The sequence below is a fragment of the Tiliqua scincoides genome, chromosome 9 (genome assembly GCF_035046505.1).
Source record: "Tiliqua scincoides isolate rTilSci1 chromosome 9, rTilSci1.hap2, whole genome shotgun sequence".
In the NCBI taxonomy this organism is placed as follows: Eukaryota; Metazoa; Chordata; class Lepidosauria; order Squamata; family Scincidae; genus Tiliqua; species Tiliqua scincoides.
The window spans coordinates 23,964,232-23,977,285 of NC_089829.1; the positions used below are offsets into that span (position 1 = coordinate 23,964,232).

At 48.5% G+C, this 13,054-nt stretch overlaps 1 protein-coding gene across 4 annotated transcripts in view; it reads right to left on the reverse strand.

Moving 5' to 3' along the window:
• Window positions 1-1,358: 1,358 nt before the first annotated feature.
• Window positions 1,359-13,054, reverse strand: part of ZC3H18 (zinc finger CCCH-type containing 18) — a 55,357-nt gene continuing 43,661 nt past the window's right edge. For 2 of the 4 annotated variants that reach the window (XM_066636997.1, XM_066636996.1), the window contains 6 exons: window positions 11,221-11,373; window positions 10,143-10,303; window positions 9,663-9,865; window positions 7,863-7,962; window positions 4,862-4,958; window positions 1,359-2,243 (listed from right to left, as the gene is read on the reverse strand). In XM_066636997.1, the coding sequence (XP_066493094.1) occupies window positions 2,045-2,243; window positions 4,862-4,958; window positions 7,863-7,962; window positions 9,663-9,865; window positions 10,143-10,303; window positions 11,221-11,373 (913 nt within the window). In that variant the 3' untranslated portion in view covers window positions 1,359-2,044. The remainder of the gene's footprint in view (window positions 2,244-4,861; window positions 4,959-7,862; window positions 7,963-9,662; window positions 9,866-10,142; window positions 10,304-11,220; window positions 11,374-13,054) is intronic. The other 2 variants (XM_066636999.1, XM_066636998.1) reach the window with 2 other exon arrangements.

Below are 13,054 nucleotides of genomic sequence, written 5' to 3' on the forward strand. Positions count from 1 at the left end.
TATTTAATGGGTGGATCTCAGTTCCGATTTAGTTTCAGCTTTTGAAAAAAAATAGTAAGTGAATTACACTGTTGTTGTTTTTTTTAATGATGATCTTCCATTTGACCAAGTCAGATTGTGAACCCTTCCAACAATTCTTATCATATGCACCTAAAAAGCCAGGCTCTGCTCCTGGCTGCAGGAGACGACCAGACTGACATAACTGGCATTACACTTTGCCTTTGCCCAAGTCATAGAAAAGACCAGAATGGTAGAGGAAGATGTGGTCACTCACTTCAGAGGAAAAAAGATAATCTTTGTGCTAGGAACTTACTTAGGCCTGCAGGCTACTTGCTGGGTTTTGAAAATACTACACAAACATCCACTTCCTTAAAATGTTGTCGTATTCACAGAGTGCAATAAAGCTGTGCTCCAGGTTGAACATTTTTCATAACAAGACACTTTCAAAGGAAATGGGATATTAATGCTAGACCCAGGCTAATAAAATCATCTGCCCCTTCCAAAGAAAGGTCACACCTCTGAATAAACTGCTCTGCCCCAAATAAGAGCACCTTCATTCACAGAACACAAGAACTCCACTTGAGACAGCAGGCTCTGGCCGTCTTTAACCCTGAGTTAGCAATTATGACCATCATTGGAGCCTCGCTGGATCAGAGCAAAGGTGCATCCATCCTTTCTCTGTCAGAGGCCAAGCAGGGTGCAAAAGAAACAGCCAAACAGGACAATTTGTCTCTCAGAAAAGAAACAGTTTTCCAGATTAGCTGAAGACACTGTACTTAGAGAGGAATTGTATATTCAACTTGCACTTATTGAAACTGAAGTACATTCCTTCCTTGCATGACATGACAAAGGAGAGAGAGCAACTAAAAACAGAGGGCTACAATTGCGGACCACACAGCCAAATAAACAGGCTTCAATGAAACATGCACATTCTGTGTAGTAGCCTGCACAGAAATCTTGAGAAGCTACACTTTCAACTGACAAAAGATGTGTTTTCAGTTTCTTGTTTATCTAGTGGGCAAGTCCACTCACCCCCCAACATCAATTTGAGGGAGAGAAGGACTTCGCATATTCATTTCATTTGGAGACCCCAAGATTTTTTTCAATTATTTACAAATTTGTATCCTGCCTTATCTCCCAAGTGATCGTTCAAAATGGTTTTAAACCATTTCTGCCCAACGTTGCATATGAACAACAGGGATAAAATGTGTACACCTGTGGGCTGGGCAAAAATGGGTTAAAAAATCAGTTTTCTACACTCTTATAGATGCAAAGCATACCTAGTTCCCACAGAGCTCAAGCAGAAGGTGGGAGTTACCAGACATCTGGAGAGAGGAACAGAACAGGTCAAAGAAGAGTAACTGTTTATCAAAATACTTTATTTTCAGCGTAACCCCTCAAAAAAAAAAAAAGAAAAAAAGACCTCCCTACCAGATGCACATCCTGACAATATCGTTGCTTTCCCCCTTTTTTTTAAAGTCAACAATCTTCTGCTTAAAATAAAAGAGACGTGGGATCTTCTGGCCAGATTTCCATCAAGGATATCTACATGACTTTAGTTTAGTTCCTAGCAGGGATGAGGTGGGGGGGGACAGAGAAGAACTGACAGAGGGGACGTTTCCGGCTGGTGACGTGGGGCTTTGCTCAGCTCTCTCCTGACACAGCATGTAGGACTGCACTGCTGAAGACACTCAACACACAGCAGGGCTAACTAAGGAAAATACAACTTGCAGCTAGCAGAGAGGAGGACAGGGTAGGGTGGAAGAGGAGGCCTCTGGCAGGGCTCAGCTGTTCATGATGGACACGGAAACATCACGGTGGCTGCCTCTGCCACAGGTAGGCTGGGGAAGAAACCAGAGGGAGCCGTCTCAGATCCAGGTGGGCGGGCAAGTGTTCAGCTGACAAAAATTTATCATCTTTTCAATTTTTTTTTTTTAAAAAGGATCACAGCCAAAATAAAACAGAACTGCAAAATCCAGTGGCTGCTTGGACACTATTTATAAAAACACAGAGCAGTCTCTATTCCAGGCTGGACCACGACAGACTATACTTTCCCTGGGATCTTGGCCCGTTTGCGAGCAATGGCGTCTTCCACGGCCTTCAGCTGCTTCAGGAGCTCCTCCCGCCGGGACAATGTGCTTGATTTGCCCGATTTTGTGGCTGCGGGGGCTGGCTCGGCTGCTTTGCCTGGGATGCTTGTGACTTTGCTGGAACTCTTGGACTGGGGTGACAATGGGCGTTTCCTGAGGAAGGGAAAAGAACACCATGGTGAGGAAAGGACGGGCTGGAAGGCCATAGAAGTGGCGGGGGGAGGGGGAAACTGTGGAGCAGCATGCCTACCCTGCATCTCCTCTGCGGATGTCTCCTTCCCTCTGTATTTGCTGGTGGCCTGTTGGGGAGATGCTGACAGCAGCACTTCTGTCCCCAGGGAGGCAGAGGAAGGAAGAGGCAGCCGAATAGTGCCTCTTCCCTCAGTTGACTCTCTTTGTATGCCCAACCAACCCCCTCTAGTGGCCAAAAGCAGGCACTGGGTAAAAGGCTCTTAGAGCACCTGAACTTCAAGGACCTGATTTGTTAAACCTATTTAGCACCAATTCAGAATTTTCCAGTTGCTTGGGTCAGGTGGAGGGTATTTTGTAACCCCCCCTCTTCCAGCAATGGGCTGCTGCTCTTCATTCACTCTCTCTCTCTCTCCCACCTTAGGAAATGACCCCTCCCCACAACAGGTGGAAGGAGAAGCAGGAGGAGATCAAGGACAGCTGGTAGGAGAAGGGAAGACAAAAGGAGAAAGGAAGAAACTGCCAGCCTAGGGAAGCCAGGATTGCGGAGCAAGCTTCAAGTCAGTGCTTGACACCAAAGTGGGCAGGACAGGAAGCTGGCAGGGCTCTTAAGGCTTTTGCTAATTATCCTGGGTCACGCCTCTAGAGCAAGTGGGAGATCATTCACTCAATCACTCAGGCTGCCCTCCTCCCCCAGCAGAGAACTGCCTGATTGTTCTAGCTCTTATCTGTGTAAACCACTTCGATCAAAACTTTACTTAAAAGCAAAAAGGTAGCAGCAGCAGGGATTAACAAACTGTAAAGCAATCACAGTTCACAATGCAAACACAAGCAAACCCTGCAGCAACAGCAGGCAGAAATGCACCCCCACAGCCCAGCTCTGGCTGCTCCAACATTCCACAGCTCGGCTGTGGAACAGTTAAACCAGACATGTATGTGAAGAGGCCTGCTGCAAAATTTGGGGTCCTGATGAAACATCTTTCAAAGAGCTTGAAGCTCTGGTCAGAGCTCTCAGGAAGGGGACAGTGCTGTACTCAGAGAACTCTAGTCCAAGCAAGAAGGTTGGGAACCTTTTTGGTGCTGTAAAAAAGATGTCAAGGAAAACGACTTTTGCACCTGACAGCACGGATTGCTGCACTGTGAAACCATCCAGTGCAGAAGCTAGAAGAGGGATGACATCCCTCGCATCCTGTTTGTCTAGGTGGATCCTGAAAAGTTCCAGTGCAAGCAGTTTTGAAAGCTGCTTCAGGTGGCATTTGATGGAATTGCTGTTAACCAATGACAGTGTTTCCAATGAACCAGTGGGAGATAAAAGTGGAAGCTATACCCAGATGGTCTTTCTTACAACATGGTCCATTCTTATCTCTTGGTTGAGCCAGAAAACTCAGACTGTTGAGAAGCATGAGCCCCAATCCAGACCTTATCTATCAGCCATTACTGGAAAGCAGGTTTTTGCAGGATGGTCTAGGTGTATACGAAGAGTCAGGAGAAAGACAGGGGTAGCTTATGATCGGTGCTCCTGCCTCCCCTGAGCCCCCAGGCTATTCTGCTCCTGGTTGCAATCGTCCTCCATCACATCAAGGCACCAGGTAGGGAAGGCTGCCTCTTACTGGGCCAATTTTAGGAAGCTGTGGGGGTTGCACAAATGGCACACACACAACAATGTTGTAGGAGCTTTTGGAGTGGGTGGGGGATGCTTTGGCTCCCTGAGCTGCCCTCAGCTTTCCATCCTCCTCGCCAAAAGAATCTTCCTCACTGGTGTCTCTGCAGAGGAAACTTCCATTCGCTGAGGTGATGCTTTGTCAGGCCACACCCAAGCCGTTTCAGGATGAGGTGGTGGCTCTCCCTCACCCCACGCTTTCTGCAGTTGATTCATGACTTCAAAACACTGGTGTTGTGCAAGAGGCACCCCTGGGTGATTCCTGACCTTCACCAGTCAGGTGGCAAGGGCCAGACCCTTGGGTAGACAGCTATGTAGCCACTGGGCCTGACCCCTTGCCATGCAGCTCATGGGGCTATTCAGACAGAAGCTTGGAGTCCCTTCTGCAATAGCAGGACAAAAGCACTGAAAGGAAAGGAGGAACTGTTTTGCTTAAAGCACCTGAAAGGCCATTCTGCTGTGGCACAGAGACTGGTCCCCATATAATCCACTCTGCCCTAAGCACCATGGCCAGTTCTGTCCTTATCAATTACCAAAGCAGACCATAATCTGCACATCCTTTGTATGCATGCACTGAACGGAGAAGCAGCAGACCACCTTCCATGGGAAGAGCCCTATGAGATCAGGCCAAAGGGGACCCCCAACGTCGGAGCCTATAAACCTGGCATGTGGCTGGCAAGCAGGGATGAGTGAGTGAACCCAGTCATCCCCCAAACAAGGAAAGCCTACATAGCTGTCATTAGGACAACGCCCGGAGATTCCCTGCCAGCCAAGATCCCTATCAGTTACTGCTGCCTGAGCCCTGGCCTCTCTTCGAAGGAAATATGATGAGGCAACCTTAAAAAAAAAAAAAACAGCGCGGGAACAGCAGACAGGGAGAGCCAAGCCAAGCAGCCAGCTTGAATCCTGGAGGAGCACTCACTTGTCTGCCTGGGCAGGAGAGGCCTTCAGGTTGAGACCCCGCTGACGTTCCTGTTTGGGTGACGAGAGCCTTCCCGTTGGTTTCCTATCACGAGTACCTGGGGGCAGAGGAGAAAGAGAAAGGAACATAATTAAAACAGACAAATTGCATGGACAATTTGCCAAAACAGGCAAACAGGATTTTTAAAAAAAATTAGCCACATTGGGAGGCTAACCAGGATGAGAGGAGTTGTGGATTTAATGTGACTACATTCAAGCAGACGAGGGAACAGCAGAGGCTGCACTGATGAAGATTCACACATCTATATACTTGATAATAACTTCTTTCGTGGTGCAATCATTATGATGATTTTCCAAGTTTCACAATAAGTGCGCTTTTATCTACTGTTAAAACAAGAGTTTACTTTAAAAACAGATGGTGGAAAAAGGACAATTTAGTAACTAACAATTATTAGCAACAAAGCCCTTTACATGTTCAAAATGTTTCACCTACATTGTCTCAGCAAACTTTACAACAACCCTGCAGGGCAGACCAAAAATCCACTCCTGGGTTTGATCCTCTAATTGGCTGCATAATTTCATTATGCAAGATGCTTTTTCTTTTTTTCTTTTTTGCCTCTGCAGACTTTATCTATTTACAAATTTATACCCAGCTTTATCTCCCTAATGGGAATTCAAAGTGGCTTGTTTCAAGGTAGAAGAAAAAATCTTTTAAATTGTTGCTATAATTCTGCAGTGCTCAAAGCCACAACTGTTGTGTTCAGAAAATGCGGTCACCGTCCAGATCACAGCTTTTCGTTTTGCTCTTATGCGATTCATTCTCCTGGTAGACTTGAGCACCGGGAAGCTCTGGGAAGTCGCATCTGTTGCCCGGCGGCCTGGAAGACCATGCTGCAGGACATCTGGACATATGTGACTGCCCAAAGCAGTCCTGGTGTCCAGGTCTTCCAGAATTAGCTGCATGGGAGAGGAACCAAAAGGTTCACTCACTGCGCAGAAGGATTCTACTGAACCCTGGCTCTAGCCCTTAGGGTGGGGTTCGACCAGCCCTGCTATAATTAAACAGCAACAATCAGGACCCTTTGTGATCAACTGCAAATTACCCAGAGATCTGCCAATTGAACCCAATTAGCTACCTGCCTGCCTCTGATCTACATATCACAGTTCAAGGCGAAACTGAGAAAGAACAGGAGCTGGCCCAAGGTCGAGTGATGAGTTCACAGCAAAGGTGAGATCTGAACTGGGGACTTTCCAGCTCACACTCTCTTCAGCTGTACCGGTTCTGATTTGTACAATGCATTTTTCCAGTGGCGAGGTCAGCACAAGGAATGCGGCACAGCTGTTGATGCTCTCAGGGAAGCTGTTGCCTCGGCAACAGTGAGGCAACACCAAGCATGCCCCGGGGTGACTGCCAAGGCCTGGCATTGCTAGGAGTGCCCTGGATTTATTTATTGCTTCGCTTGCTGCTGCATTTCGGGACTTCTTTGGCAAAGGCACTCAAAGCAGTTTTACAATGGAGGAAAAAACAAGTTACAGAAGCCTTAAAAACCCTCCAGGAGGCCTCGCTGGAGGAGGATTGAATGAGCAATAGCAAATGCTTATTCAGTGCTTAACCTGAAAGAATCCAGGTTAAGCACTGGTTGACTGAATCTCCACGATTAGCCCAGTCAGCAAGCAGAGAGAGTGCATCAGCCTGCAGTGAATCAACCTCCATTGCCTTGCAACAGATTTGGGAGAAAGCCAGGGATGTCAACCTTTGCCACACACGGCTGTCACCGATGAGTGATCATGTCATCAAAGCCAGAATGTGACCACTGAGTGGGCAGGAATCGGTCCCCACCTCTGAAGTCAGCTGGGTGGTGACGGGGGAACGGGACAAAATTCCCAGCACGTTTTAATTGCAGCTTGAAAGGTAATAGATGGTTGTACAGGTCCAGCCTATTTATACATGGATTTTTTATACATGGATTTGACACAACACGAATGGCCCCTGCAATGAGAAGAAATGTGCTGATCCCTGGGGAAGGGGAAAAATGCACCCCTTTAAAAAACTGAACAGTCCTTTAACAACTGCCTCCTCAATATGAGAGAGGGGGGGGCAGCTGGCTGACAATCCATCAATCCTCTCTCCAGGCAACCCCTCCCTTCCCCCTGAGCAGTGAAAGAAAGGTGATCACTTTGCATTGGTGAAGGGAGGGACTGAGTGAAGCATTTGGAGGAGATTGATGGATTGTCGTCTTAACGACTCTTATCTTACATCACAAAGATCAGCAAGGCTGTTTTTAAATCAAAGAACAAAGAGCAAAGAAACTTTGTTTTTTAAATAGATTTGCTGTAGTGCCTTTTTTGCCATCCACTTGAATAATGACGCTCAACCTATAATTGCTTCTGCTGAGTTTTGTTGTTGCCAGGCATCTGTTGCTTTTTTTGGATTTTCAATCACATATTGTGTCTGCTATTGTACTAGGGATTTTTTTAAAAAAAATTAAACGGGCTGAAATATAAAAGTGTCCCAAATAAAGGCACACATAGATATCTGAAAATACTGCTCCAGGAAAAGCAGAATTCTATGGCCTGAAGGAAAGGTGTGTGAATGACCCACTAACAACAGTGAAGAGGGCATGAAATGGAGTGTGCCCCTGGCCAGCTTCTTTCAATGTTTGGGTATTTTCAAGATAACCTCTGTAGTCCTGAAATCCCCCCCACCCCAAATGGTGCCTTTTAGGGTGCAGAACTACATGCTGAATTCCACCAGTGCCTGTTTCAGTGGAAAAGGTTTTCAACGCATACTGACGCTGTTGGCTCTCCAAGCAAAGACTTTGTGTCAGAAAGCAAAAGTAGGCAGAGCTGCAAACAGGCACCTTTGCCTGTTTCAGTTTAAGCTAGCCTGTGTCAGTCCAAGCCTGGTGGCACTGCAGCAGCGGTGAGAGGGAGAATTTGACAGCATGCTGCCTAAGAGCCACCAAGAGCCACTGCACTAGCTGGCAGTCCCATTTCCTCACCTCTGTCTGGAGACAGGTTGATCCGCTTGGCCGGGGGAGAAGCCTGCCGGTCTTTGTCGGAGGGCTCGTACCTCTTCCTGCTGCTTCCTTTGTCGGTGGCCTAAACACATAACAGAGGCAGTCAACCAATCATGTGGGGTTTGGGGGGGAGACAAGGAAAAAAGGGTCCTGTCCACATGGCAGGATGTGGAAACAGCTCCTGGGAACAGGCTGTTTGTGCTTAGGGACTTCATGCAAAGCTTGTCTCTTGTGGCTTCTGGCTAGAGCCCAGGGCTGCAGGAGCCAAGGGAGATCCTGCTAGCACTGGACAGATAAGTGTCTATCTTGGGCAATTATCCAACCAAGCCATGGTTCTCTTTGCTTCTGGTCCTTTTAGCTGGATCCAAAGCAAAAGCCAGTCTTTCCTTATCAGAGAGGAAGCATATTTGAGTAGCATAAACCCTAGGAGAGGCCAAAATAACAAGATCTCCCGAATCTTCATGCTGCTCATTTGCTTGCTCCTCTCTTCAACTTACCAAAAGCTGATTTGTCACGCCTGCTTGTCCTGTACAAGCAGGAAAGGTAGTTCCCGTCATTCTGTCCCACTTGAGTGTGATATCCCAAGCAGGCCTACGTGGGCAAGGGGCTGGTTGTACATTAGGACCCGCGCTAAAAGAAGGGAGTCAAACCTCCCCATACACAGGGGTCACCTGGCAGGGCCACCCTCCCCTAGAATGATTTGCCCACTTGCTTTTGATTTCCCCATCTCCTATGTACAAACCAGTGTCACTAGCTTCGGGGGGGGGGGGAGAGATAGCTGCAACATGGCCTAGTAGCTAGTAGGTGGGCCTTCCCCAGGATGGATTCCTCCCCATGGGGAAGGCACAATGAGCGCGTTCTACAGAGAAGATGCCCACTGCACCCCCCAGACATTCCAGTGAGGTGCCAATCTTCCTCTCACACAAACCCTGTCCTTGGAACACCAGGTACCTTGCACCTACAAAAGCAAACAGACAAGGCTGTGCGCATGGAGCCTGCTGCTAGATGGTTCCTTCCTTGGAAACGGTCTCATTCAAATATATGAGCCAAGCAGCTGCTCCATCGGAAGCAATAGCCTCTTTCCAACTCACTACTAGAGATCCTGCAGGCTGAATGTGTGGCTGGCAAGTGAAATGCCAGCAGGCCACAGATGCTCCTGGTTGAACCAATGCCGGTACCTTTATCCAAGCCAGACCCTGATCCACTCAGCTTAGCACTGGACTGGTAGTGGCTCTCCAGCATCTCTAGCAGAGATGGGTCAGTGACTTGAGACTCTTTGGACCTGCAACACTTACTCTTTAACCACTTCTTTCAGCCGGGGAAGGCCAGAAGCTAATTGCAACACTGAGGGTAACCCCAACTCCTTGCCCAGAGAAACCCCCAAACTTGTGACAGGTATAAAAGTATCTGTATCTGCAAATTCAGGCGGTCACAAAGGGGAAACTTAGAGCAGTGCCGTGCACTGAGGCCCATCCTCAGGAGACCCTGTTCAGCCTAAGTAGCACTTCCCTCCACCACCAGCCCTGGCTTTGGCTCCTTAGATTCCTCCAAGCAGGATCCATACATTCCAGTTGATTTTGCCCACTGCGGAAGTTAGAAACACAAGTTCCTCAGGTTGTTAAGCTCAAGAACCCAGTGCCTATCATTGTCCAGGGCTGGGGTCATTTCTGAAGCGTGAAGAAAGGGAGGAAGCTCCGTGAAGAACAAACACAAAGAAGAAACAGAACACAACTGTTTAGGGCAGCCTCCTTGGCATTCCACCCCCCTCCCCCGGAATCTCACCTTGTTTAACAGTGTTAGTTTGATTTCTTTGTGGGCACTGAAGCCTGCTGGCTGCGGCTGGAGAGGTGGGAGCTGCTGGGGTGGGGGCAGCTGCTGGGACTTGCTCCCTTGCACGGGCTTGGCTGGCTTGGGCGGCTGCGTGGGGGCTTCCCGCCTCCGCTTCTCCTCCTTGACGCCCCCGCCTTCTTTTTTGGGCTTTCCTGCTAAAACCAGAACACACTTCTGTGACCAAAGAGCTAGTCTGCCCTCCCTCTAGCTTAGCAGAACATTCACATTCTGTCCCCAGCAAAATGGATCTCATCTGCTACATCCACAGAATTTCACAGATTTTTGCAAATATGACTCTGGTTTCCAAAGAATGATCCAAACTAAATTGCAAAGAAGGGATGTGCATTTTGCAGCCAAGAGAAAGGGAGGACCAAAAGGCATCCTAAGACATCCAAGCAGACAATAGTCCAAGGCAAACGAAGAGCCACTCACCTCTCTCCTTCTTCTGCTGTGCTGGGGTTGGGGATCGGGAGCTGGCAGAAGAGACTGGGCTGGCCAGGTCTGCATACATGTCTTCCGAGTCAGCACTGCGGACAGAACTGCTGCTGGAGGAGGCACTAGAGACGGATGAGACGCTGCTCACACTCAGGGACCTGATTTGGGGGGGAGTGCAAATCAGACCCTGACCTGGCTGACAAGTGCCTCAATGAAGGCTCACTGTCTTTTTTTTTTTTTTTTTTGGTACAATAAGGTCAACACCTGTTCCTTTGTCTGTCAACCTGCCTGGTTACAAGTCTCTCCCCCACCTGCCCCACTGTCTGACTTGCTGTGCCATCATGCAACACGTATGATGTTTCCAGAAGCTGAGAGAACCTGTCAAAAGCAAAATACTGGCCAATTGCACAGCTTCTTCAAGAACAGTCAGATTCAGAAAATTCCCACAATGCTGGAGAGGGAGGCCACATCAAGTGAGAGGAGGGCCTGTCACAGGAAGCAAAGTAGAAGGGTGGCTACCAGGCCTGGACAGAGAGGGAGACTGGGCTGCGTGCAACTTGCACAAGGTCACCAAGGCTAGACCTGGCAAATAGCATCTCAGAAGCATGAGAGGTTATGCAAAGCAGGCTAATACCATCAGCACAGTTGCTTCCTCTATATCTTTTTCCCCCCTTGGCAGCAGCTTGAAGCCAAAATAGATTCCTTCACACAAAAAGTAAGTTAACCAAGGAATGGAGCACACAGTGACAGCCACTTGGAAAAATGGCTGTAGCTCAGAAATAAGGGTTTTGTGTTGACACTGGGCATTTCACGGAGATGATGACTATCAACGGGAAGAAATCACCACCAAAACGCCCTATCTGTGAGCAAGTCTGGCTGGCCATGGTCAAGCAAGATTATTTGCTGCTCTAATTCTGTCCAGTCGCGCTTGGGACTTTCTGATAAAAGCCGATCTGTTAAATACTGGGGGGGGGGGCACATCTAATAAACAGATCCTGTGCTGGAAAGAACTGCCCCTGCCAATGGAAACTGCACATCTGAACCCTCCAAATCCTGAAGCAGTAAAATCTCTCACCTGGATTTTCTGGAACCAGATGGGGACGGGGAGACAGAGGCTGAGGAGGATCGGGAATGAGACCGAGAAAGAGAACGTGACACAGATCGCGAACGGGAGCTGGAGCCACTGTAGCTGCTGCCACTGCCACTCACACTGCAGCTGATGGCCCGCCTGCCAGGAGATCAAGAAGAAGCTGGTGAGCTTTCCTAGCATGTGGCAATGAGCCAGGGATAAATGTCAGGTGACTTCAGCACAAGAGGGCTGGCCAGTGCTTCCAGGAGCTTGCCAGATGGAAGCAGGAAGGGGCTTGTCAACCCAGAAAAACAAAACACCCACAAAACCCTATTTCTCATGAGTGCAAATTTAGATGTGGCTCTAAGTTATTAAGACGATCTTCCACTGAGACAGCTGAGGCTGCTGTCAATAGCGAGTGGTCAGATCAACCATGGAACTGCTATGGTGAGAGGAAGTGTCTCTTTAAATACCAGCCACTGGAAGCTCTTGCCTTCATGCCCTGCACATGGGCTTCCTGGGGGCACTTGGTTGGTCACTGTGCAAAGTGGGATGCCAGAGTAAGTTGACCTTTCACCTGATCTCCAGTAGGGCTCTCTCACATTCCCAAACGACTAAAATAACCTTTCGGACACATGGAAATGGAGATCCAGATTCTCTCGTCTGGTCTACAAAGCACATTGCAAGTTGTGGCCCATTTATTGAAACCTGTTGTGCCAGTGTTTCTCAACAGGTGGTACATGTAACCACCAGTGGTACAGGAGATGGTGCCTGACAGCACCCTTGGACACCCGCTACCCAGGAGCAAAACTGGGACGCAATGCATCAAAAAACAGTTGGAGGCTTGGATTGGCGGCAGAGCTCTAGCACGCAGTTTTCATGAAAACGTCCTCCCACCCACTCTGAGTCTCATACTGGTGTTTGGCGCATTGTGTCCCAGTCTTACAGGCCCAGGGTGACCAAATACAATGGAGAACAGAGTGCCCATAGCTTTAACCATTGCACAGAAGAGAGAATTTTGGCAGGTGCAGCTTAAACAACCCTTCCATACTGAGCTGCACCTGCCAGAATTCCCTCTTCCATACAATGGTTAAAGGTACAGGCCAGAGGTTCTCTGGGGGGTTGCGATGCCCCAGCCTGCCAAGTTCTGCCTCTGTCCCCTTAAAGGGCAAAGGCAGAGCACAATCTCCAGGATCATGCCACTGTCAAGCTAATCAGGGGTGATTTTCATGGTGCAGAGGCTTCTGCAGGGCCCCTCAAGCCTCTAAAAAGTACCAAAAAATCAGAACAGGATGTGGGTTCTGATTTTTTTTTTTGTTTACTTTGGAGGCTTCAGGAGCCTTGCAGAAGCCTTGCAGAAGCCTCTGCAGGGCTCCCCACACCCCCAGGAGGCAGGGGCTGGCTCAGGTAAGTGAAAATCACCCGGATCCACCTCAGCAGTGGCACGATCCTGGGAATCATGCTGCTGCCTTTACCCCAGACCCACACACACTTATCTCAGTTTTCAAACTCCCAAGGAGTTTGAGAAACAAGGGTACAGGCAGTCTGTCCTCCACTGTACCTGGTCACCCTGTATAGGCCTCCCAACTCAGACGTAACTGGTGATGATGTCATTGCCAGTTACATCTGGTGGTTCAGGTGATGGGCCTACATGCACGAGCAGTATGAGATAATTGAAACATTGACAAATGCTGTGTTATGCCAATTCACAGTGTTATGCCAATTTTATGCACAGACATCTCATCTCCATTTCATTTCCAAGACCCTCCCTTCAGCACCAAGTTTGCAGAAGTTGAGAACTTAGAAGTCTCTGGATGGGAAGCTGATGTGGACCCACGGC